A 27,238-nucleotide genomic window follows, 5' to 3' on the forward strand; every position below is an offset into this window, starting at 1 on the left:
GAAATTAAAGCATACACTTCTAAATACTCAGTGAGTCAAAGAAGAAATCACAATAGACTTTAAAATATTTTGGACAGGGAAATGAAAAATGCAAAATAAAATTATAGGAGACAGGTAAATACTTAGAAGGAAATTTATGACTTTAAACATCAGTGTCAAAAAAAGAAATCTAGGGGCGCCTGGGTGGCTCAGTGGTTGAGCATCTGCATGGCTCAGGTCTGATCCCGTGTTCCTGGGATCAAGTACTGCATCAGGCTCCAAGCACAGAGCCTGCTTCTCCCTTTGCTTATGTCTCTGCCTCCTCTCTCTTTGTATCTCATGAATAAATAAATCAAATATTTTTAAAAATTTTTTTAATAAATAAAATATTTAAAAAAGAGAAAGAAATCTAGGTTTCAACCTTAAGAAACTATAAAAAACAACTGAATAAACACAAAGCAAGCCAAAGAAAGGAAATAATAAAGATGAGAGCAGAATATGATAAAATAGAAAACAAAAATAATAGAGAAAAATCAGTGAAACTAAAAATTTGGTCTTTGAAAAGATCAGTAAAACTTACAAACCTTTAGCTAGATTGACCAAGAGAAAAGAGAGAAGATACATATTAGCAAACTCAGAAATGAAGGAGAGGGCAGCACTATGGCCTCAACAGAATTTTAAAGGGATTATAAGGAAATGGTGTCATCAATTTTATGCCACCAAATTAGGCAATTTAGATGCAATAAACAAATTCCTTTAAAGATACAAAGTATCAAAAGTGACTCGAAGAAACAGAAAATCTGAACAGACCTATAGAAAATAAAGAAATTTGAATTAGTAATTTAAAATATTTCCATAATGAAAAATCCAGACCCCAGATGATTGCACTGGTGAATTCTATCAAATGCTTATAGAAAACACCAATCCTTCCTGTATTCTTCAGAAAATAAAGGAGGGAGGAACACTTACTAATACATTCTATAAGGTCAGTATCATCCCAATACCAAAGCCAGGCAAAAACATAGTAAGAAAAGAAAACCATAGATCAATATCCCTCATGAACATAGATGTAAAAATTCTAAATTACATACAGAAGGTCTCCAAATTACAATGGTGCAATTTACAATTTTTTGACTGTATGTTAGTGCGAAAGCAATATGCATTCAGTTGAAACATATTCTTCAGATTTTGAGTTTTGATCTTTTCTGGGGCTAATAGTAATGTGGTACTGTTTTCTCTTGTGATGTTGGGCAGCAGCAGCAACGAACCACAGCTCTCAGTTTTGCCCAACTATAAGCTCATCTAAGTGTTCTGAGCACTTAGTTTAAGGTAGGCTAGGCCAAGGTATGATGTTTGATAGGTTAGGTGTACTAAATGCATTTTCTTTTTTTTTTTTTAAGATTTTATTTATTTGAGGGGGAGGGGCAGAGAGAGAAAGAGAAAATCCTCAAGCAGACTCCTCACTGAATACAGAGCCCAATGCAAGGCTATCCCAGAACCCTAAGACCATGACCTAAGCTGAAACCAAGAGTCAGATCCCCAACCAACTGCACCATCCAGGTGTCTCTAAATGCATTTTTCAACTTAACCATATCTTCAACTTATGTTGGGCTTACTGAAATGTAACCCCATTGTAAGTCAAGGAAGATCTGTATTAGCAAACTGAATCCAGCCACCTGTACAAAGGATTATATACCATTACCAAACGGACTTTATACTAAAAATGCAAGGTTGGCCTAACATCTGAAATCAATTAATGTAAGGTATTATACTAGGTAACAGAATGAAAAGACAAAATTTTTTTGCATAGTACAGTACCCATTTATCATAAGAAATTTCAGTAGACTAGGAACAGAAGGGAATTTTCTCAACCTGATAAATAGCATCTACAAAAACCCATAGCTAATGTCATATGTAATGGTGAAATTGAATGTTCTTTTCCTAAGAGTTTCCTAAGAAACTCCTGAGAGTTTCTGCTCTTGCTACCTCTATTGAACATTATACTGGAGGTTCTAGTCAGTACAATTAGACAAAAAAATTAGACAAAATAATAAATAAAAGGAGTTCATGCTGGAAAGGAAGAAATAAAACTGTCTAATATGACATGATCCTGTATGTAGAAAATCCACAAAAGACTATTAAAGCTATATTTAGCAAGGTCACAAGGATCTAAGACCAACAGTCAAAAATCTATTGTATTTCTATATACTGAGAATGAACAGTCTAAAAATGAAATCAAGAAACACTTTCATTCGAGGCATGTGGCTGGCTCAGTTGGTAGAACATGTGACTCTTGATCTTGGGGTTGTGAGTTTGAGCCCCATGTTGGACAGAGAAGTTACTTAGAAATAAAACCTTTTAAAAAAATTCACTCACAGTAGTTTCAAAAAGAATAAAATAGTTGAGTATAAATTTAATAAAGAAGTGTAAGACTTTTATCATGAAAAGTATAAAACATGGCTGAGAGAAACTATAGATCTAAATAATATGGAGAAACCTTACATGTTCATGGTTTGGAAGATTCATTATGGTCAAGATGGCAGTTCTCCCCAAATTGATTTATAATTCAAAACAATTTCTATCTAAACCCCAGCAGGTTTTTTTAAAATAAGAAACTATGAGGTGATCCTAAAATTCACAAAGAAATGCAAAAGAGTTAGAATTTTAAAAGGACTGAGGTTGAAGACTTAGACTGTCTCATCTCAATCCTTATTATAAATCTGTAGTAATCAGCAATATTGTGCCTAAGGACAGGCATGTGGCCAGTGGAACAAAAGTAAGAATGTAGTAGAAAAAAAATCTTACACTGATACTGATAATTGATTTTCAGCAAAAGTGCCAAGAAAATTCAATGGGATAGTCTTTTGAACAAATTGTGCTGGGACAATTAGAAATCCACATGCAAAAAAATTATCTTAAATCCTCACCTTAAATCACACACAAAAAATAGGTTATAGACCCAACAGGAGTCATAGACCTAAGTGTGAAAGCTAAAACTGTAGAACTCGCAGAATAAAAATAGGAGAAAATCTTCATACTTTTGAGTAAGGCAGAGAGTTCTTAGATACGACACCAAAAGCACAATCTGTAAAGGAGAAAATGAGGAATTTGACTTCATCAAAATTAAGAATTTCTGGTCTTTGAAAGATACTGTTTAGAGAATGAAAAGACAAGTTCCAGAGGGCAGCCCAGGTGGGTGGCTCAGCAGTTTAGCGCTGCTGCCTTCAGCTCAGGGCCTGATCCTGGAGACCCGGGATCAAGTCCCACGTCAGGCTCCCTGCAATGGAGCCTGCTTCTCCCTCTGCCTGTGTCTCTGCCTCTCTCTCTCTCTCTCTCTCTCTCTCGCTCTGTGTGTGTGTGTGTGTGTCTCATGAATAAATAAAATCTAAAAAAAAAAAAAAAGACAAGTTCCAGACTGGGAGAAAATGCTTACAAGTCATAAATCTGATAAGGACCAGCTTCCAGAATAAACCAAGAACTCCTACAATTCAGTATTAATAAAACAACCAAATTTTAAAGCGGGCAAACTATTTAAATAAACATTTTGCCTAAGAGTGTGTGTGTATATATATATACTTGGAGCTCATAGGCACGTGAACAGATGTTCAGTTTCATTGGTCACTAGGAAAGCGCGGTTAACAATGAGAGATGCTGCTAGAACTATGCTCACTGAAACGGCTGTGACTAAGAACACGTTGGCAACCACGTGTTGGCAAGGATGGGAAGAAACCGAAACCCTCCCAGAGTGCTAGTGGGAGTATACAATGGGATGGCCTCTTTGAAAAGCAGTTTGACAGTTTCTTAGAAAGTTAAACATGAACTTACCATATGTCCCAGCAGTTCCACGTCTAGGAATCTACCCAAGAGAAATGAAAACCTATTTCTACACAAAGGAGTGTCACCAGTGTTCATAGGACATACTCAGGAACAGCCCAAATGTCTATTGACTGGTGAATGAATGAAATAACTGTGGTAAATCCACACAATGGACTATTATTCCGCAATAAAAAGGATGGAAGTAGTGATACGTGCTACGGCACGAATGAGCCTGGGAATCATCATGTGAAGAGAAAGAGGTCAGACACAAAAGGCCACATGTTGTATGATTCCATTTCTATGAAATATCCAGAAAAGGTACATTTGTAGAGTCAGAAATCAGATTGCAGGGCTGGGGTTGAGAGTGGGGCTTCACTGCACATGGGCACAAGGGAACCGTTAGGAATGGTGGAAAGGTTCTAAAATTGGATTGTCGTGGTGGTTGCCCAGCCCTGTCTCCTGACAATCATCCAATCATACACTGATGGGAGGTGAATTTTTTGGTATGTAATTTACATCTCAAAGCCATTTTTAAAGGTTTCTTCACACTTTCTTGTGGGTTTTCTGTGTGTGTGCTTAAGTTTTGAGGGCTCTTCTAAAAGTCCTGATGCATAAGGATTGATTTACCTTCTCACATAAGTGCTCTGACCTGTGTATTTAATCTTCTCTACCTCATTAGAATGACAGTTTTGAACGAAATACCTATGTACCTGCCTGCCTTCGTTTCGGATGCATTCTTCAGCTCCTCACTGTGTGTGTCAGTTCCATCCAGGTGGCCTTTGAACTCAACCTCAGTTGAAGTTTTACCTTTCATTTCTTATTGTGTTTTTTGTTTGGTTTTTCATTTGGGTATAGTTGACATATATTAGTTTCAGGTGTACACAGAGTCTTATTTCTGAAATGCATGTTGGTTTTAATTGTATGCTTATCTTTTCCTTTGAAACTAGAATATGCTTCTCTGGGATCACTCTATGATTACATTAATAGTAACAGAAGTGAAGAGATGGACATGGATCACATTATGACCTGGGCCACTGATGTAGCCAAAGGTAATAAAGCTTCTTGTATTCTTACAGAATTGGTGGGGCATGTCTTCCCATGGTGACACTGTGACTTAAGGTATAAGATTTGTTAGGTGTTCCTTTTTCAGATTACGGACAGCAAGAATTCTGCAACTGTCCAGATGTTTTATTTTTATTTTATTTCCAGTATAGTTATGTAACATATGGTGTTACTTTCCTTTCAGGTGTACAATATAGTGATTTAACAATTCTGCATATTAGTCCTCATTACGACAAGTGCACTCCTCAATCCCCGTCACCTATTTCACCCATGTCACCCATCCCCACACACCTCACTCTGGTAGCCATCTGTTCGCTTTAGTATTTAGAGTCTGATTTTTGGTTCGTCTTTCTTTGGTTTTGGTTTTTGTATAGATATTCTAAGTCACTATCTTTCCACTCCTGTATTCCTTTCTCTCTTTACTTTATTTCTTTCCCTAAAACTAAGTTCTAACAAAATCAGTAACTCCAGAGCAGCCGTTTTTTGGCACATTTCGTGACTTTGTAATTGACCAGCTTACTTGACACAGTAAATGGAAAGCTCCTAACTCTGTAGTTCCACAAGTCTCCACTTAGACTCAGTATCCAGAAAACGTGATTTATTGTAGGATTAGTTCTACTCATTTTGTGTACATAATAATATGCTAAAAATAGTAACCACGTTCAAAAAAAAGTCTTATTTGTCCTGCCATGTGAAAGCAATTCAGATTTTATTTTATATTTAATGTAAACTTGGAAATCACCCTTGGAAATGAAAGATCTTTAATATGCAAAACCCCTAAACAAGGTGCCCAGTTCTTTTTCCCTCATAAATTCCTAATGCTTTCTAAAGCAATTTAAATTCCATTTATTTTTATCTCTTTTTTTTTCCATTTTCCTAACTGAAGGTTTCTGAGTTTTATTTATAACTGTCAAAGTTGCTTTGGAAACAACTTAATCTAAATAATGAACACTGATAGTTACATTTGTATTCTAGCAACCCCTAGAAAGTGTGTCCAAATTTTACCAGGGAGATTCACTCCTTTGCATTTTGCTACTCCAATCTCTACAAGCATCTCTTTACAAAGAAATCAAAAGATACTGAGCACTTAGTATGGAGAGTAACTCATGCTTGGCTTTCACTGGGAAGTCATACAGTGATATCCAAAAGTAACAGTCTTTCCTTTGGGGAATTTTCTTGTCAGTTTTAAGTTTCATCAACACCTGCCAAATCCTTCAAATAGGGAAAGTGAAAAAAAAAATTTTTTTTTTTAAATTTCATGCAAAATGCTGCTGCTGAACGATACTTCATTACCTTATAAGAATAATAAGCTCTATGTTTGGGATGGTGTACTTAAGGCTTTGGCTGTGTTAATTAACTTAATTGTGTATTCATGCATCAGGCATTTCAAATCAGCCTTGAATTTTCACATTCTTCAAGACGTTTTCATGTAACATCATAGTCACTTCTGCATATGTCAATAGTACACAGGAACCACCTGTTTGCAAGCTGGGTGATGTGTTATTACTGGGAGCCACCTGAAGCATTGTGGAAATACGCTCCCATAAATATAAATGTATATCCAAACAGCCTGTGCCTTAAAACACTTCACCTTATAGACATTTGCATTTAGGGTGCTCAGCCAATTACACCCATGTTATTATCTAATGACACTTAGGATGGATAGACAGCAAACAAATCAAGTGACATCCGTCACTCAGCCTCCTGCTGTGCTGATGCTCCTGAACCTTCTGTGTCCCCCCCCCCACGCCCCCACGCCGCCCCAACCCTGCAAACTTGTCCCTCCAGGCCCTTCCCCAGCACAGTCACTGTCTGTTGGCTCCAGATCAGCCCAGTTATTCCCGGGGTTTCTCAAAACCGCTGGCACTGCGTATCAGGACAAAGGAGAGACAGGACGGGGCTAATTAAGTGGCAGGCTGGTAGGCGAGGTAGGGTAGGGCTGGAGGGAATGAGAGTGGACTGGGGGCTGGGGGCCAAACTGCAGCCCAATCAGATCACCTTTTTGTGGCTGGTGAGTTGCTCCTAAAGGCGGGTTCGCATGTGTTTGGCCTCAGGTGAGAAGAGTGATGCAGAGAAGAGACTTACTTATTTATAATCACAAATCCTACTTAATATTTAAAATGGCCAGTAAAAGGGGGAAGAAATCAGTGCTTGCAGATCGACTTCAACTCTCTCTGGTTAAAAGCCACGCACAGGACTTGGAGATTAAATAGGGAGCTTCATCGGTGTCGATTCTGTTTCAGATTCAGCGCCGTACCTTTCATGTGACCATGATCGAAGACACTGAAGCAACAAGATGTTGAGAAATCAAAGAATGAATAATTCATTTCAAATAAGAGTTGATTCATGCATTTTGAAGTAGGCATTGCTTAACATCACTGCTGAGAGAAGCCCTCCTCAAAGCCTCTCTTCTTTCTGGGTAGGAAGGGACGCGGAAGGCAGCCAGGAGGGCAGCCAGCGAGTTCATCTGCAAGCCCCTCCCTGGTGTGTAAGGAAGGCAGTTAAAGCGGGTCAAAGTGATCCAGTCGCAGAGTGGTCCTCACTCATTCCAGATCTCCCCTGAAGGACACCAGTCAGATCTTTTTTTAAGAACCCTGAATCTTAAAACTGATGATTTTTTTTTTAGGTCTCTTCATTATTTGCAATAAAATTAATTCAGAATTATGGATGGCTCTATAAAAACAAATAGGTGTTTCTGTGATTGTGCTTACCACTGTGCTTATGCACACTAAATATTTTAGAAATTACACTAAAAATGTCAAATATCCTATAAATTATAACAAAATGTCTAAAAAACATTATGCACGACTAATTTACAGTGTTTTTTCTCATAATATCTGTCTTAAGGAAGAAAATACCTATACTTAAAGCTTTTTGTACCTGAGTGGTGTTTTTGGAAATCTTTACATGTCGGCCAGTGTAGATACTATCTAGCCCTGCCTCTAGTGGTAATTAAACAGATTTTACCTGAATTTGGTTCTTAAAGCAAGAAAGGGGTAACTATGAAATTCAGTCCTAAAATCATGAAAAGTTATCCAAGTGGTAGCTATTGAATTTTCAGTGTGTAGAATGCAGAACTTCACGTTAGAAGAATGCTCTTCTGTCTTCTAGTTATATCTTGTTTAAGCGCTTAAATTACTGATAACTTTTCTCAACTTGACTCTTCTCAGTAATATCTTTGTATCACAGGAGTTTAAATTTTTAAATTTTCTTTGTTCTTGCATGACCTTCAATATCTAATCAGAATGGTAGAAAAATAATTATTTTAAAAATTCACCTTTATAAAATTGAAATTTTCTGTACTTAAAGAACCAAAGCCTACTTATTACATGTAATGGACATTCATTAACAAAAGGAGCTTATTTGGTTGTGGCTCTTATTTCAAAAAAGAGCTTGAGAAGGGAAGGGAAATACTATATTTCAGTAGAAAATGTTCTTTTTCTGTATTCTAAGGGGGTAGACAATACATAAATACAGAAAAAGAGTCAAATACTAAGAGGATCACTGTGAAATGTGTGTCTTTTAAAGTATAATTTTTAAAAAGTATAATATTTTATTCAAAATAATGAAATTGTACTTTCTATATATTCAATTTACTGAAGTAACATGATTTACATTCTGAGTATGTTGGAGAGAATTTTAGAGTGTACTTAAATATAGACTATCCCAAAGATTCATCCTTGTAAAAGGAGTATTTTGTAACTATTGTAAATTTTTCTGAGGGTCATAGAATCCTTCACCAACTACAACTAATGAATCCAACCAGATTTCCCCACCCATCCCCCAGCCCCACTCCCAGGGTCTTACTGGAATGAGTGCAGAGAAAATAAACCAGGCTGCAGCTGGGTAGCTGCAGACATCCAAATGAAAGCTGAAAGCCTCGGTCGGAACTCTGGCTGAACTAGAAGGCAACTGGTAGTGGAATACCTCAGTCATTGGAGCACTTCTTCCAGTTGTAACTGTGCTATTTTTGTGCAGACTCCAGAAAATCAAGGTGTCCTTATTAGGTATTGTAATAGCTTTACCCACAATCAAATTCCAACGTTAAGAGATTAAAGCACATAAATTTTCCTTAGCATATAAATTTTCCTAATGCAGACAGATCCTATCTCTATCTCATCCATCATGTAAGAACAGAACACATGAATTTAGTTCCTGCTATTGAATCCTCTGCAAAAATATGAAAGGTAATACTGATGTTTTAAAATAGAAAGTTAGTACTAATGCAGTGTTGGAAAATGATATTAAAGCTTTTCTTCCTTCTTGTATGAAAAGGAATGCACTATTTACATATGGAGGCTCCTGTCAAGGTGATTCACAGAGATCTCAAGTCAAGAAATGGTAATGTAGTCCTGTGTTTTTATTTTAACTATTTTACTATGAAATATATACGCCTTGTTATAGAAATAGTTTTTCTAGATCTTTTCATGTTTTTCGTATCTTTTGTACCCTGATGTTTTGACTCATCACTGGTACCAGGAAAATCTTTCCAGTGTTAATAAACATCAGAATTATTTATGTTATTTCAAGAAGCTGCACAATATTCCATTGTATCAATAGCATGGAGTGTGGACATTGGGGCCATTTACATTTTTTTTCTATGATAGAAAATATTGAGCTCAATACTTCTCAGCAAAAATTTTTAACATATCCTTAATTGTTTCTCTAGAATTGTTTTCTGAAAGAGGTATCACTAGACCAAAGCATATACTTCTGGTCTTCTATTTTTAGATAGTTCTCTGTACTGGCAGTTTTGAGTTTTGTTCTTGTTACTTCTGAATTATCTGGTGTAAACTTTTTTCATGTCCATCATATTACCTGGAGTAGTGCCCAAAAATGATCAACACATTTCAGAGTTTGGAAAGCAAAGGCTTTCTTTTTGTTCCTTCTCTTCTTCTGTACTCTCTAAAGTTTACTTATGATCCTACATTTTATAATTTGGGACGTGTGCATTTTAAAATGTCTCACAGGATTAGACGTTATTACCTTGCAGTAAGAAGGTAACAATGCGTCTTCTATTATGTCGCTTGAAAGTTAATGGACTAAGGCAGTGACTGGGATTAGTTAGCCGGCCCACACTAAAGTAAATGTTAGAGCTTGCTAACTTAAAAAAAAAAATCTTGCTATCAGTTCATTTACATGCTTTACTTACGGATATGCTTTCTAAGTAAAGAGGAGGAAAACTACTTATTTTTTAAAAATCTTTAGCTCACTGCAGTTAAAATGGGTGTGTCCTAAAAGTGTGATCCTTGCATTGGATGGTCAGGTAAGTGGAGGAAGAGAAGCAGGGGATCGGCCAGCTGCCCTTGCTGGGACTCCAGGACTGTGAGATCTGTGAGGACGGACAAACGGAAGTCCCTGGCCACTGCCACTCATCAATAGTCCCAGTTGGACCACCAGCTCGGCCCTGCCAGTCAGCTGTGGCAGGCTGTTCTCTCCACTGTCTAGGTCATCACTTACTTAGCCTTTGACTCCCCACAGACTTAAACTTCCTGGAGCTAAATACTTTTAAGAAGGGTCGGCTAACAGGAAATTGTTAGGAAATAATCTAGAATCTAGTAGGAAATATTAGTCTTAGGACTGTAGATTTTTAGTTCATGCTCAGAATTTCAGTCTAGAAAGTTAGTCATGCTCAGAATTTCAGTCTAGAAAGTTTAGTTCATGCTCAGAATTTCAGTCTAGAAAGTTAGTAAAAAAAAAAGAGTTTCTCTTTTTTTGACTTCTCTTTTTAAAAGCAGTATTTTATCAGTGTATTCTGAATATCTCATGAGATGAGAATGATTAAGTTACGGATTTATCTATGCTCATTATGAAAACTAATAACGATGGAGACTATCTGGATTTTCACAAGTTACTTGATGGGAAAACACACATTGAAAAAATAATGACCTTTTAGCAGTTTTTTTTTCTGAAACGGAATAACAAGACTCTATTTTCCATGTTCTACATTTTTATGTTAGTTTTTTTTTTAATGGAACACTTGTTTAATCATATTTTTTAAAATTTATTTAAATTCAATTTGCCAACATATAGTATAACACCCATTGCTCATCCCATCAAGTCACTTGTCAATCTTTTAATGAGAAAAAAGAAGTAGAGGTATTTTAAAAGGCAACTGATTATCCTATTAACAGTTTATATTTTCATTTGAAAAAATTTATAGTTCATGTATAAATCACATTTACCCTTAGGCTATTTCATGCAAAGAGTTATCTTTTCCCTATTTAGCAAGGTCATTAATAACAGCTTAGTAAGAAATGATCAGCTACTGTGTTCAGGATGCTGTGTGCTTACATAAGAAATGCCAGGGGTACCTGGGCCGCTCAGTCAGTTGCTTCCGACTCTTGATTTTTGCTCAGGTCATGATCTCAGGGTTGTGAGATGGAGCCCTGTGTCGGGCTCCACGCTCAGTGCAGAGTCTGCTGGAGATTCTCACTTTCCCTCTGACCCTCCCCCCTGCTCCCTCCCTCTCCCTCCCTCTCTCTAAAATAAATGAATAAAATATTTAATTTTAATAAAAAATGGAAGAAATGCCAAAACAGTTCTTCAAGGTCTATCTTGGACCTCCTCGCCTCTTCTGCTCTTATTCACCCACTCCCATAAAAGCCCCATCTGCATATTAATACTCCCAAACAGACCTCTGCTTCGGAACCCCTTGTCTAGTCTGTTGATTGGGAGAGGCCACATAGATATTTGTATGACCCTAAGGTTATCATGTTCACATTGATCTTTTCATTTCCTCTCTGCCCCTAAAAAATGAGTTCTGTATTCCTTTTCTCCGTGAGTGGTAATACCAGTTGCCTAAGCCAGAGATGAGATCAAAAGGAACAATTTGATTGCAGAGCTCTTGTTCTAACCGTTGTGCTGTATTACCCCTTTATTTGATTTCATCCTTGAGAAATTCTTCATCCTCCCCCCCACCCTCTGCTCATTATTCAAACCTAGTTGATTTGGCCTCCTAAGTGTTTCTTTTTCTTTCTTTTTTAAAAAGGTTTTAGTCATTTATTTGAGAGAGAGAATGAGAGAGAGTGAGTACAAGCAGGGGAGCAGCAGAGGGAGAGGGAGACAGAGAGGGAGAAGCAGACTCCCCAGCAAGCTAGGAGCCCGATGTGGGGCTCGATCTCAGGACCCTGAGATCATGACCTGAGCTGAAGGCAGACACATAAGTGATTAAGCCACCCAGGGGCCCCCTCCCTGCCTATTTTTAAGGTTTTATTTATTTTAGAGAGAGAGTGTGTGAGCAGGAGGAGGAGCAGAAGAAGAGGGGAAACAGAGTCCCCACTGAGAGTGGAGCCTGACACAGGGCTTGATCCCATGACCCATGAGATCACAACCCATGCAGTCACAGCTGAGCTGAAACCAAGAATCTAGTGCTCAACCAACTGAGCCACCCAGGTGCCCCTGATTTGGCCTCCTAAGTGTTTCTTGATTCGGTCCACTTCTCTCCTGTGCCACAGCCTTCATGTGGGCATCGTCATGTCTCTCTTGGGCTACAGCCACTTGGGTGCATGGTGACCTCCTTGCCTCCAGTTCTGCTCTTCTCTCATATGCTCTCCCCTCTGCACATCTGACCATTTCATTTCTCTGCTTAAAGTTGTTCATTGGACGTCCATTTCTCACAGAGGCTCTTCGGGACCAGGCCCCTGCCTTCCAAAATTGTACATGTTTCCCTCTGCTCCTGACCTTCTGCAGGGCACTTTTTTTCTGCCTAAAAAATGCTTTCCTCCTCCAGTGGTCCTGTTGGGTTCGTTCCAGCTTGTTCTTCGGGTCTTAGTGTGATCACCATTTCTTCCAGAAAACTCCTGATTCCAAGGCAATCTCTGCAACTCTCATCATAGAATTTATCCCATTTAATTATATATTTTTTTAAAAAATTAATGTTAATTCCAGTGTATTCACATACAGTATTATATTAGGTTCAGGTGTTATCCCACTTGGTTAATAGACCTTGGTTTCATTAGACTGTAAGCTCCACAGGAGCGTTGATAAGCCAGTGTTGCTCACCTTCCTCTCCCAGAACATAGTACATGGCCTTACCCATAGAGGTGCTCGGCAGATATTTGTTAAGTAAGTGAATATATGAATAAGTGAGTGAGTGAATGTTGTCTCTGCCTATTGGAAGATTACTCTTCGATTGGGAGGAAAAAACATATACCACGAAGTAACAATGCTAGTGACCTCCTCAATATCATGCTGGCAGTCTAGTGGCAGACCCAAGGACAAATTTTGGTTCTCAGGGGTGCCTGGGTGGGTGGCTTAGTCAGTTAAGCGTCTGCCTTCAGCTCAGGTCATAATCTCAGGGTCCTGGGATCAAGTTCCACATCAGGCTCCCAGCTCAGGGGGAGTCTGCTTCTCCCTCTCCTGCCCTTCTCCTCTGCTTGTGCTCTTTTTCTCTCTCTTTTAAATAACTCAATAAAATCTTTTTTAAAAATTTGGGGGTTTTTTACTACTAACATACGCCATTTTTATTGGACAGTATTACATTTATTTAAACAAATATTTCGAAAGCCTTTGAGTCAGCACTTCATGGAATTTCTTATTGCAAAATCTTCAATGCAGTAAATACTTCAGTTTTACCTTTCATATGTCATATGAAAGATAGAAGCTTATAGGGTCTTTTCAATCTGAGATGACTCAAATAAATTAGATGATTGTCATAATTTTTCTTCTTTTTTTTTTTTTAGTTGTTATAGCTGCTGATGGGGTATTGAAGGTAGGACTGCTTCTTTTAATTTTTTTCAAAAGTGGTTGTTAACTTCGGATATACATTTTTGTGACTGATAATTCTATTATAAATCAGTAAGTAGAAGGTTGATCACTTGTTTTTTCCCTTTTCTCAGATATGTGATTTTGGTGCCTCTCGGTTCCATAACCATACAACACACATGTCCTTGGTTGGGACTTTCCCATGGATGGCTCCAGAAGTTATCCAAAGTCTCCCTGTGTCTGAAACTTGTGACACATATTCCTATGGTGTGGTGAGTTCATTTCTCTCTCTCTCTCTCTCTCTCTCTCTCTCTTTTTTTTCTTTTTTTTTGGTTGTTACTCAAGGAGATCTAAAAAAGCAAACACCCCCAGCAGTGGGACAGCAATTTAACACAGTTTTAAGACAACAGTGGTGGTTCTGGTGGAATGCCTAGAGCAGTGACCACACAGAGAACACTTCCTAATTGCTAGAGTGTTTACTCTGGTCACCTTTATGCATCTGAATTATTTTGTCTTATGTTGAGAAGAAACCAACACTACTTCCAAAGAGCAATTAGATGGAACCTAAAGTAATGCCAGGCCAGATGCACTCTTGTGACAAGTGCTTTCCTGGGCTGGATGCAGGACTGTGGTGTATCTGTGTAACTCAGTGGAAATGTGGGTCATCTGGAATGGGACTTCACTGTAGTAAGTTGCTCAAAACACACCAGTCGGTCTGCCGCAGGATTTAATTAACTATAGGAGAATTTTGAATGTTAACTATTAAAATGACTAGAGGGAAACATACTTGGTCTTTAGCCCCTAGCCTTGCCCAAGCCCACAGTAAGTCTTATACAGTAGTGTGATTCGGAAGCATGAATGTAAGGTATCATGTAAAAATCACAGTGGAAAAGCACAGATAAGAACAGGATCTTTAGTGAGGGGGCAGACAGCCAAGCCTTTTCCAAATTATAATACATCTTATGTACATCAAATTAATATAATAGAGATGAATTTTGTTGGCTACTGAAAAAAGTCATTACAAGAATGAAATACGTGTTTTTGGCAAAAGGCTAGAATTTTAAAGGTTGAAAGACAACAATAGCTTCAGGCTACATATCTCATTTCCTTAATTCTGGGTATTTCGAAGAATGAAGGCTATAAACTGTAGACAGTGATCAAATAAAACCCCATCGAAAGATGGAGAAAAACCCAAGTTCCTGAAGAGACTCGATTCTAAAACTCCTTCCCTAGGTCATAAGTTCTTACTTTCTGACCATTCCCACAAATCACCTGCTGGGGAGGTCTGAAAATGGGGGAATGTGTTGCAATTTCAGACTTTCTGTGAGATCCTTTTCTCTTAGGAAGTTATGTTGCTTCATGTTTAAGCAGGAATGCATTTACTGTGGCAGGCACTGTACTTGACACCGGCGTGGGGAGAGTTAAATTGTCCTTTGCCTGCTCATCGGGACCAGTGCCGCCTTCTGTCCTGTGGAACAGGAGCCAGCAAACTCTTTCTGTAAAGGACCAGACAGTGAATCTCTTCTACCCTGAGGCTCACTGATAATCCCCACTGCGTGCTCTTCTGTTTTGTACAACTCTTCACAGACGTGAAAACCACTGTGCGTTCTGCAGCAGGCCACGGTTCACAGAGGAAGTTCTGTGGAGCAAGAGGAAGGGGAAGGGAAGCATCAGGGCTGGAGTCGTTCATGGCGAGCCAGCAAGAGCCCACACTTCTCACTCTCACTAGCCTGTGCATGTAGCTGCACACACATAGATGCGGGCAGTTAGAGTTTCTAAATTATTTTTGCATATGAACTAGAAGACTCTCGAGGCTCACCTTAGCACTGCCCCCCAACCTCTCGTATAGTGCTTTTACTTTGAAAATTCTCCCCAAGCCTTGGACTCTCCCTGTCCCAGAAATGTTTGATCTGAAAGACAACTATGACTTCCAAATAGAGTGAACTTTTGGTTTCAGTATTATCTCATTTATGAAAACAGACCTCACACTGCCTCCTTCCAAAACCTTACAGTTAGCAGGGGGTTTTGGGTGCAGTGCACCCATGGGGTTTCCTGAGCTGAAGTAGAATCTCGGTCTGGTAACCAAGGACCGATGTCTTTTCACATGCAAACTGTCCAAGAGATTAGGGACTTCCCTGTGCGGCACCTAGGATTTTTTCCTCTATCTTTTTAAATCCCTTTTGCTCATTCCTCATCAACCCCCTCATGATCAACATACCTTGAATCAGCTTTTCCGAGGCTGCAAATGGTGTTTACCTTGTTAAAAAGCTCTTCCTTTGAGTGATGGTGCACTGCTCCTTAGTAGATGGGCTCGAACATCTCTCTTGGTGAACGAGGTTTCCTGTCTACTTGTTTGCCGAGCTAACCCTTCCCTTGTTCTGGTCCAAGGGATTTAACAAATGCTTAAATCATTCTAGCAAGTAGTTTCACTTACTGTAGCAAACTTGATAGCCAATCGCTGAACATTTCCAGCGTCATTCTATATTGACACACCAGATGCTGCAGCTCAGAACCTGTCCGCCCCAGCCACAGGCTTCTGAATATCAACTCTGTGTTCATGTTAGAGTCTTCTTTTGATGGGCAGAAACAAAGAATGCCATTACAGTGACTCTATTTCTCTGAAAACAGTATCTTAGGTTTACTTGGAATTCTGGTTAGGCTCCACCCGTAGCTAGATCAACAGAGTTCCATACCGAAGGTTGTACATAAACTAATTTAATTACAAGTGAGAATTCAAGATTTTATTGAATTCTGACCTCTTCCCATTATGTTCTAGATAAACACCATTTAATCAAAGAAATGGTACCAGGCATGCTTTCCAGAGCTTTTTGTTTAAACAAACATACATTTTTTAAAAATGAAGAAGGCATCACATGGTCAGAGTAGGTATTACCTAAAAGAGCAGGAGAGAATGGTTACTAAGGTAGGGGCATGTTAGTTTTAGAACTTTGTAGTCCATAGGCTGAAAATGATAGCTATCTAGGAAAGTGATGTGGTTATTTAGGATTTTTGATGTCCTTTCAGAAATAGATAAGTAGCCAGGACCATTTGTCTGTAAAGTGTCTCTGCACAAAACATCCTATAGTTCACTGAAAGTCTGTCCTATTCACTGAGCCTCCACACACGTACACACTTAATAGTTGCATACAGATGAATAAGACTGTAAGGGAGAGTTGTCCTTTTTTGAAACCCACCTCAAAAAAAATAAAAACTAACATATTTTTGCTTTTCATTTTTGCTTTCATTTTTCTGTTTTTTTCAGACTTGCTCTAATATTACTTAAGTCCCTAGTAACCCATAGCTTGATAAATCTGTATCGCTTCTTAACACATAGCAAGACTATCCAGCCTGGGACAGCCTTAAAATAAATGTGCTGCAAATGCCAGAAGTGGATCTTGTGATCCTTGCTTCTAAGCTGATAAACTTTGCCAGACAGGCAATTGTTTCTCTCCCCATATTACAAGAAAGGAGCTTGTGCTACCCCCATATGATGATCTCCCTTGAAGGACAGAACCAGAGGAGTGTTTAGTATGTTATCCACATAAAAGGAAAGCAAAAATCATTGAAAGAATAAGCCTTCTGAGAACACGAGGCCTAGCCACTCTTTAAAAACAAAGCTATCCTAATGACAATGCAGAAAGGATTACCTTCTCAGAAGCTTCTGAGCCAGAACCACTATTTGAAAGTAGAGTGGCTTAAGAGCGAGCATCACTGCGTCACTTGTCTGTGAGCCCTGTTCCAGAACAAGCCCAGCTCAGGTAATGGCCTGCCATTGTTTGTAAAAGAAAGGGGAGGAAAAGTACACAGCCTTGTCCAAGTTTCTCTGCAAACTGAAAATAGAAATTGTTCCTTGTGAGCACAGTTGAAACGTGAACACGTCTCAAGATAGAATGAGTTGGAAAGTATTTTTAAGGGGAAAGATCACAATAATGTTTGGCCTGTATCCCCATCACTGATATTTTCAGGCATAGTTTGATATATTTTTAGACCTCCAAATGACTTCCTCCACAAAGGACTTTTTTGTGCCGAACGTCACCGGGTTTAGTGCAGAAGCAGCTGCTGTCCAGTCTCACCCCATCTACTCTTTGATACGTGCCTCCACCTGGCGAATCAGTAATAGGGAACGTGGGCATGTGCCGCCGCTGCTGGACGTGAGCTGAAGAGTCACTTGGGGCCCGCAGCGCAGCAGCCTCGGGGCCGTGTCCACACCCGCAGATGGCCCCGTGGCTATAGTAGCTCTTCCGGGACACACTGGGGGACTGGAATGAAACTATTTTTCCAGGGTCAGAACTCTTGGAGAAATAGAACTTGGACTTGAGTTGATGTTGGATGTCTTCCAACTGAATATTTTGGAACAAAGAATGACATAAATCTTCTTTGTGTGTCACTTCCCAAGCTCTTGGTTTTGCATTTGGCCTTGACAAACCCAGTCAGCCTCCTTGTGTGCGCCTGTGCAGGCCGGGTCAGAAGGCAGGGGGCACGAGGCCGCTTACCTGGACACCTTGGGGTCTGGAGCTTTCCATCTATTTGAGGCTGATTCACTGTGCCCTTTCTCCTCAGGAGGGCCAAAGCCACCAGTTTGCTTGCTCTATGTGTCCTTTCCCTCCCCAGCCTCGGCACCAGGGGAGTGGGAATTGCACGTTTCCTGCCCAGGCCTCGGGCTGCTCCATCTCCCCATCTCCCCATCTCCCCATTTCCCCGTCTCCCCATCTCCAGGTGCAAGTGGGGCCTGGGGGACGCATACCTGTCTGGCCCTCACGCTGCCTTTACTGACAGTGCCTGCTACAGGCGGCCCCTTCTGGGTTGCCCCTTACCTTTTCCTAATCACTTCTGGGACTCAGATAGAATTATTCAGTAGCTCTTCTAAAGAAGTACCTTACACACTTGATTAAAAGCCCAAAGAGGCTTCAGTGAATTTTTTTTTTCCTCCTGCTTGAGCAGCATCTGCCAATTTCCCTGATTTTCCTGCTAATTATCTTCCTATTAGCCAGAGTTCATTTCACATGTTGAGTCAAATATGACTGAGCACTGGCTGAGGAAACAGCGGATACAGTTAAAGGTTTGTAGGACCTGCCTGAAGAGAGTGCATGTTCTCAATCTACATTCTTCTTTAGAAACAGTTGTTTTTTGTTTTTAGAATAAGAGCAATCGAAATCAAAACCGTTGCATTCATTTGCTTTTCATCTCTGCCCTGGCTCCCCGCCCTGAAATGTGGCATGTCACATTCTCTCTCACAAGGCAGCCTCCCTTTTCTCGAGTTACATCTGGTTAAGAGCTTGACTGTTAGGGAAGGTAGCAACTCATATTCTAGCTCTGCCACTTGATAATGGAGTGTCTTTGGGCAAGTTTATTTCACTTTCTTAGGCCTTAGTTTCCTCATCTATAAAGTGAGGGTAATATCTGTTGGGGGGGGTTGATATTAATCATGGTAACATGTGTAAAGAGTTTAATAAGGCATCTGGAACATAATCACTCGGCGAATGAGTGGTTATTATGATTATTGACAAAATTGTAATTGTTGTCACACTTCACAAAATATTGATAGACTCCGATTTTGATGCCCATTTGTATAAATAGAGAAAATTAACTGAATGTAAAAAAGTCACCATTACTTAGTATTTTAAATAAAACCCAAATCCTTGGCTGTTTTCAGCATTGCTAGAATCAGTTTGCATTCTTTGGGCATTTCAGTGCAGATTTAAAATCCTCTCAAGGATCGCAGGGAGATGAGCACACTCGTAAGTTTCACATGCGCACGCACACACACCCGTAGCTTATGTACATGACATTAAGTATTTATTACATTTTAGGATATATATTAAATTATATTATAGGTGGAAGAAATGACTCCCTTAGACCAACTCATTTTGAGAGACTTTCTCCAAAACACAAAATTTAAATGTTACAGTTTTGCAAGTACCTACCATTATGAGGTGAATGGTTTAGACAGTGATTTGGATTTAGGGCTCAATATTTTTTATCAGACCATTACTGAACCTTTAAAAATACGGTTGAATTCCCAGTTATTATCTTACAGAGAAATTTATTGGTGATTCAAGGTAGAAAGAGTTTGACTAAGAAAATATAAAACCTAATTTGTAGGAATCTGTGAGAATTCTAGTAACTTACAAGATAAATTATGTAGGCCCATTGGTTTCATAAGTCTGGCTCTAAATGTCCTGATTTCTAAACTTTGTAAAAATGAGCAAAAAAAATGTATGTATGCGTGTGTGTGTGTGTGTTGTATACATATATAAAATGTGTGTGTGTGATTTAATATTTGGAAGAAGTCCTGTGCATGAATATATATGTTTTGTCCAAGTTTCTACAGGTGGGGTTGGTTTCGTCTGGTAATTGGATACAGTTAAATGTTAGATAAAGTTTCAGTAATATACCAAAAATATAAAGTACAAGAATAAAAATTCCATTTTCTTTTTGTTCCAGGTTCTCTGGGAGATGCTAACAAGGGAGGTCCCCTTTAAAGGTTTGGAAGGATTACAAGTAGCTTGGCTTGTAGTGGAAAAAAACGAGGTAAGACTACGATTCTCCATTCAGGTACATAGATCAGAAAACAGTATTGGGGTTTTGCAAAAGACTTTTTCATCTTCTTCAAATTGAAAGTAAGTTCACGCTTATGGAAAGATTAGCAGTAGGAGCTAACACAAAGGGTCAAAGTGATGTTATTCCTCATGAATGGACCCTTTACATCTAATTGTTGCAGCTTCACGTCGTGATGCTGTAGATCAAAAATTGTACAAGTACTGTACTAGTTTCTCAGTCTCAATTGTAAAACCTAGGGGTTTGTTCTTAGTGATGAAAGAAGCCATTGCGTCCAAGGTAGGGGAACAGTTTAACTCCATCTCCTGCGTTTAGGACATCTTTTTTACTGGCCGGGAGTTGATATATCTGTAAGAGACCTTCAGCTACTTCAACTTACCTCTCCCAGCAGGAGTCACTATAGTACAAGAAACTGTCGCTTAGATGAGAATTTCAAAAATAAAAGAAGAAAAAATAGTTTCAAAAAAGGGAAAAATTACAGTTTTGCCACCTACGTTGAACACTACATTGAAGATGAGCTCCTCACTGGAATTGGCGAGGCAGTGGCATAACTGTTCCCTTCTTCATGCAGAGCCTTTCCATTTCAAAAGAACTTCAGTGGCGTAAACACCGTTTGTGCTGTGTCCCCAGCCTCGCTTTTCTTCTTCCCACAAATTGAGGCTTTCAGTTAGTTGGACCTATGAGCCTACATCAGAGAACGTGGTACATTCATATCAAAGAGAGCAACTACATTTTGAAAGGTTTAAAATTGTGACTGAAATGCACAGGCATGGAAATCCTCAGCATAAGGCTGAAGCATCCAGTATCAAGGTACTATGAGAACTTAGATCCAGTAATGGAAGCATGCGGTTGTCTTTGCAATGCAAAACAACCTTAGTTCACAAAGCTTCATTTCCAGATCTTATCTGTGCCCTCCTCAAAAGGTAAGAGTGCAACCTCGGAATGAAATAATTTGCAAAAAGGTGAATACATGGAGATATGCCCTTTTTAAGGCTATAAAAGAATTAGATTGATCTGCTCCCCATGAGAGTGCAGGAACAGACTAGATTAACCAAACAGCTGCTATTGACAAGGAGAAACCAAGTTTCCATAGTTTAGATCATATAACCCAGCTACCTTATTAATTTGTCCTCCTGAGCTCTTGAGAACAGATGAAATGTTCATGATAGCTGAACTTGATGGGAGAGAGCTGCCAATTTAAGAAAAAGGAAAAGGAGTTATATTCAAGAATGTGTCCTGCTCAGTGTTTCACAGGAGCTGTTCTGTTTTAATTAAATGTCCTGGTTATTCCTGGTGTGCTATTAAATCAGACCCTCATACACAGGATAACTGATAGGTTCATGATATGAGAACTCACTTGCTTCTGTTCTGTTTCTTTTGCAAGTGAGATGATTAGATGTTTGGTCCTGGGTTTACAAATGAGAGTGAAGAAAATTATTGACCTCGTGTTGACTTTGGAGCGGAACACTCAATGTTACTTTTTCCCCTCTACGTTGTTCCAAGGTGAACTAGAAAAAGTTTTTTAAAAGCTAACTGGACCCTCCAGATATGTGTAACAGGAAACAGTATTTTACAGTATTTCATTTAAAGGATGGCAGAAGAGGTGTGCATCTAAAGCACTTTCAAAACATTGGAATATCCATCAAGGATGATTAAAGCTGATAAAAAAAATGAATTTAGACGCTGTCTTTGGATAGCTGGCTTGAGGGCTACGAATCACCCATAAATAACCTTTAGAACCTCAACATATACAGGAGGAGGGTGTCAGTCACCCCCCTTTCCCTCAGGGATTCCCTAGGGTAGAATTCATCCATGAATGAATTCATGGGGTGAAACATCCATGTTTCATCCATGGGGTGACCTGATGATCGGCTAATAACTGATGGAGACCACTCAGATACCTCCCATTCTGTACAGAGAATAGCAAGTTCAGAGAACACCCCCCCACAAGGTGAAGCAAGTTTTCTCAGCTTTCTACTAAACTTAAGGAAAATTGGGTATTGCGAGGCTACTCACTTATCTACTCTCACTCTGCATATCTGTCAAAAATATGGAAATGAAGTTTAAGTGTACTTTTCACTGTCATCATTCAAAAAGGAGTCTTCATTTCATCTTATGAATGTAGACACTTATTCCCAAAACAAGTTCTGTTGACATAACATTAAAATAATTGCCACGTCTCAACTATACAGAACAAACTTGAGGGGGTTGCTGGAGGGGAGGTGGGCGGGGGATGGGTTAAATGGGTGATGGGTATTAAGGAGGGTACTTGTGATGAGCACTGGGTGTTGCACTTAAGTGGTGAATCACTAAATTCTACACCTGAAACTAATATTATCCTGTATGTTAACTGGAATTTAAAAACCTGAAAACATTGCCAAGGATTTATTTCATTTCATGATAAAATTGAGACTTTGACTTAAAATAATTTACAAAATCCTTTCAACTTCTAATTATTTCATTTATTTCTACTTTGGAATAATTTAGGTTCTTGAGTTGAAAAGAGCAACCTGTATTTTTTTTTAACAGGCCTCATTTAAATAAAGAATGATGTGTTTAACTTAGGGAGACATTTTAAATGTAAGCCAGTCACCCTAGAATGGACTTAAAGCCAAATATTAGAGTTACCTTTTCTTTTTAACTTTTTGTTTTGAAATACTTATAGACTCATAGGAAGTTTCAAAAATATTAGAAGAGATTCTGTGTATCCTTCATCCAGCTTCCCCCATTGATGAGATACAGGTATAGGCCAATTCCAAAATCAGAAAGTTGACATTGATACATTACTCTTAACTAGACTCTAGACCTTATTCGGTTTCACCATTTAGGACTGTTTTTTGGGTCTGTAGGGAAATGAGTACTTTCTAAAAATATCTGAAAGTGTTTGCTTCTAAATGCCTAATAATGAAGTAAGACCTTCAGACAATATTTTTTTAATATTAAATTCTTTTAAATCTAGATGCATAAAGCACAGTTAAAACAAAGACTAGCCCTTACAGAAGTCATGAAATTAGGAGAGTATTACTAATAAATTTTGTAATTTCTATAAAACTCAGTGGTCATTCAAAATATTCTAAAACAGAATTTCTATCTTTACAAGTATTTAGATTCTCATATAAAATGTTTTGTTCTCTATGTAGCAAAAGAAAAACCTTTTTTTTTTTTTTAAGAGAGAATGCACATGTACACAGGTGTGCAAGTAGGGGGAGGGCCAGAGGCGGGGAGAGAATCCTAAGCAGCATGGAGCCTGACATGGGGCTGTATCTCACGACCCTGAGATCATGACCTGAGCTGAAATCAATAGTCGGTCACCTAACAACTGAGCCACCCAGGCATCCAAAATTTTTCTTAATAGAAATCTTCAAAAAACTTAATCCATTGTTGACTATGCTTTGGAAAAATAATCGACAAAATATAATTTCTTGCATCTTATGTAGAAGATGGAAGGTGCAGAAAAAGAATATGATCTTTAAAAAAATGTCATGCCTAATTTAATAGTTGGGAAACATTTTCATTTTAAATTTGAAACTTTTAAAATATTTGAGTTTTAAGTAGTGTGGCTAATCTGTTGTTAAAATCTAGTTATTTTAAGATGTTTTCATGCATTAGAAATGCCCACGGTTCTGTAATCAGGACTTAAATACTTTGGATTCTCTTTTAAGGTACTTTTTTAATGTACTGAAATAAATCCTTACATTAGTGTCTGAGTCTAGATTTAACTTATATTTGAGTATATCAGATAATTTAAGATCATTATGTCATCTTTCATAATGTCTCAGATGCAGTAAGCTAAGTTTTTCAATAAGAAAAAAGATTAACACCCATATTCATCTAGGTCACATTTCAGTTCTCAGAAAAATGTGAAAAAGTTATATCGAAAATGTTATCTTTTATGAGAAATTACTTTGCCACGGAGTGCATTCAGCTGAATAATTGCAATCACTTTGTTTTTCTTAGTTACCACTCCCAACCAACCATCTTACATAAATATTTTTAAAAAGTAAACACCTGATTTTCCTTTTGATCTTCATCAAAAGGCTTCCAGTTCACATTACAGTAAAATGAGTACAGCTTACCCAATCTCCTCTATTTTATGTAATCAGCATAGCCTTCAACTTGGTGAGGGTTGTTCTGTTTAAAACTTTCAGGTTTTATTTATTTTGGTTTATTTTGATTTTAAGGTTATCTGTAATTCTAAACATAGATCATCTGTTTTCTTGCCAGGGCAACTCTTTTTTCTGGTTTTATACGTAGCCTACCCCAAATCCAATTAAGTTCAGTTTAAGTTTTTTATTTGCCAAACTTGTTTGCTAAACAAAACTGCAGAATAAATCTTGGTACAGTGCAGTGATTTTCAGCTCTGTCACATGCAGGCCTCTTGCCATAACGGCTCTGTTCGTGCTCCCTCTCCTCCCCTAAAATGAAATTCAGATGTAGGACCACAGACCCACACACATTGTATTTTAAAGGCAACATAATGCTCTAACTGTAATATAAGGAAGATATGGATGAAATCTGTATTACGGCATATAAATGCGCAGGCATGACCACAGTAGAGGGGGGGAATGGAAGTTTTAGGGCCTTGTCCCCATGGATAAATAGGATTCAACAGCTACAAATGCAGGCTAGAGCTGAACTGTGTCAAAGATTGAAGCAGCAGCATGAACAATGCTGTTGTAGGCGACATTTTCCAAAAATCTTGGTAAGGTTATGAATAATACAAAGATCAATCTGCCCTTGATTTATTTTATTTGGTAGTTGCATTCTCAGTTCATTGCATTTTAAGTGTGCTCAAAATATACATTATTATAAATCAGAGAGTCTAGGGCCAGAAAATTATACACCTCGTTGTTTGATTGCACATGGGGCATTAAGTTTGGTGGAGTGCAAGGGAGTACTTGGGGATTTACAACATAGTAAAAGGTGTCTAGCATTCTTCACTTGCTCCAGGTGCAACTCTCCAGCCTTTAAAACAAACAAAAATGCCTCCATAGATCTCTAAAGAGCCTCCAGTGGCATGACAAGTTCTAGAGAACCACTTCTGTAAAATGCTGGAATGGAACTGATGCTCACAGTATAATCTTTGTTGTATCCAGCCCTTGCGCTTCGCCATGAGTCATCCATTCAGAATATCTTACTGGCCATTGAGAAAAGGCCCACTTCTCTCAAATGATCTCTGTGATGGTCTGTCCTGAAGATGTTTTCAGAGGTGTACACCTACTGCCAAAGCTGAACTGGTTGCCTACTTGCCTCGCCTGCTTGCGTATTTCATAGCCGCATATGCAAGAACAGTGATAGATTTGTGGGTTTAGAGTTCCTATTTCTGTTCCACCGGCCCTTCTCCTACTATAGTTTTTTTTTTTTTTTTCAAAAAAAAATTTTAATGTAGTTTCTCTTAGACTTGAGTCTGTGTTTCGTTGGATTTGTTGTGCTGAACCCGACTTCTCCATACAGTGGGATGCTTTTTTGGAAATACAGTATTAAAAGTGTCTTTAGAGATTAGATAGGATGAATCTAAACATAAATTCTCACCTGCCATATATCAATTGATGGAAGTTTTAAATTTAATGACATGATTGTGCCCTTAAAGTAACTCTTTTATGAACTTGCAGTGAATATCTACTTACCTTAATGAGTAAATCCTTCTGTTTTTCCTTTCTCTGTGGTAGAGATTAACCATTCCAAGCAGCTGCCCCAGAAGTTTTGCTGAGCTGTTACGTCAGTGTTGGGAAGCTGATGCCAAGGTATATAAGTAAAAATATATTTTTTTTCTTTGGTTGTTCAGAATTCTGAAATTTCACTTGTTTGTTTGGCTTTGAATTTTTAAAACTTGGAGTAATAAGAATCGTTACAAAGCAAAGCCAGATTGCTGTTCCCCTGAGTCCCAGATGGACTCCTAAGGCTTTCTGTTGATAGCTGCTTATCCTGATCCTTAGAAATTCATTACTGGCTGTTCTTACAGCACTCTGGCATTCTTGATTCAATAGAAAGAATTACATTCCTTTGTTTTTAATCTTTAATAAGAACTACTGCACAAAATGGCCCACACACAGTGCTTATTATATGCCAGGAACTGGGATCCCTGGGTGGCGCAGCGGTTTGGCGCCTGCCTTTGGCCCAGGGCGCGATCCTGGAGACCCGGGATCGAATCCCACATCGGGCTCCCGGTGCATGGAGCCTGCTTCTCCCTCTGCCTGTGTCTCTGCCTCTCTCTCTCTCTCTGTGACTATCATAAATAAATAAAAAAAAAAAATTAAAAAAAAAAAAAGATTATATGCCAGGAACTGTCCCAAGCACTTTATGTTAGTTCATAACATAACATTAGCTTATTTATTCCTCAGAAGATCTCCATGACATAGGTTGTATTATTACACTGATTTTACAGGTGAAGAGTCAAGGCACACAGAAGTTAAGAAATGCTCAAGGCCACAGCTAGTTCATGGTGAGACTGGAGAATAAACTCAAGCAGTCTGAACCCAACTCCAGGCAAAAGTAGCACTTCTAGAGAAACTTGATATGTACTCCTTGTCCAGATTCATGTTTTTAAGCTATCACAATAGAGTTGGAGACATTCCAAAATTTAGACTTTTCATGTGGTTATCACATTGGAGCATGACGGCCCATTTCCTTTCCCTGCAAAGATCATTTTAAAAGACTCACATACATACGGAAATATTTATAGATAAAATGATAGGCGAGTCTTGGATTTGCTTCAAAATAAAATGAAAGGAAATAGATGGTGGTATAGATTAAACAAGATTGGCCATGATAATTTTTGAAGCGGTGATAGGTATATGGAGGATCATTACATTGTTCTCTCTACATTAGTGTATATTTGAAATTTTTCATGATAATAAGTTAGAAAGTAAAAAAGGTTCGTCCACAGATTAAATGCTGAAAGGAGACAGACTCAAGAAAGGAACTGTAATTTTATAGTTCAAACTTGTTCATGTTTTCATGGAAATAGATATATTGCAAACTGGTTTTTAAAATAGAGATCTAAAAACAAAGACTTAAGAATGGAATTTCTTCCTTAATTTAAATCCAGTTCCAATCTGGCCTCCAGAAAGGATGCATAAGCCACCGGTGAGTTCTGAGTCCTCACCATGCAGGATCA

At 38.5% G+C, this 27,238-nt stretch overlaps 1 protein-coding gene and 1 long non-coding RNA gene across 10 annotated transcripts in view; one reads left to right on the top strand and one right to left on the bottom strand.

The window, feature by feature from the left end:
- Positions 1-27,238, top strand: part of MAP3K20 (mitogen-activated protein kinase kinase kinase 20) — a 177,271-nt gene that overhangs the window by 88,870 nt on the left and 61,163 nt on the right. For all 8 annotated transcript variants that reach the window (XM_025460213.3, XM_049106229.1, XM_025460215.3 and 5 more), the window contains 6 exons: positions 4,743-4,844; positions 9,133-9,198; positions 13,542-13,570; positions 13,698-13,835; positions 20,008-20,094; positions 25,791-25,865. In XM_025460213.3, coding sequence (XP_025315998.1) covers positions 4,743-4,844; positions 9,133-9,198; positions 13,542-13,570; positions 13,698-13,835; positions 20,008-20,094; positions 25,791-25,865 — 497 coding nt within the window. The remainder of the gene's footprint in view (positions 1-4,742; positions 4,845-9,132; positions 9,199-13,541; positions 13,571-13,697; positions 13,836-20,007; positions 20,095-25,790; positions 25,866-27,238) is intronic.
- LOC125754427 (uncharacterized) lies at positions 13,831-25,855 on the bottom strand. Of its 2 annotated transcripts, XR_007408602.1 has the most exons (5): positions 25,749-25,855; positions 21,238-21,310; positions 17,211-20,806; positions 15,782-16,456; positions 13,831-15,202 (listed from the first exon to the last, which is right to left on the bottom strand). It is a non-coding gene; the product is annotated as an uncharacterized LOC125754427 (long non-coding RNA). The 2 variants fall into 2 exon arrangements; XR_007408601.1 differs by having other exon boundaries at positions 15,782-20,806.

Source organism: Canis lupus, chromosome 36 (assembly GCF_003254725.2).
Source record: "Canis lupus dingo isolate Sandy chromosome 36, ASM325472v2, whole genome shotgun sequence".
NCBI lineage: Eukaryota > Metazoa > Chordata > Mammalia > Carnivora > Canidae > Canis > Canis lupus.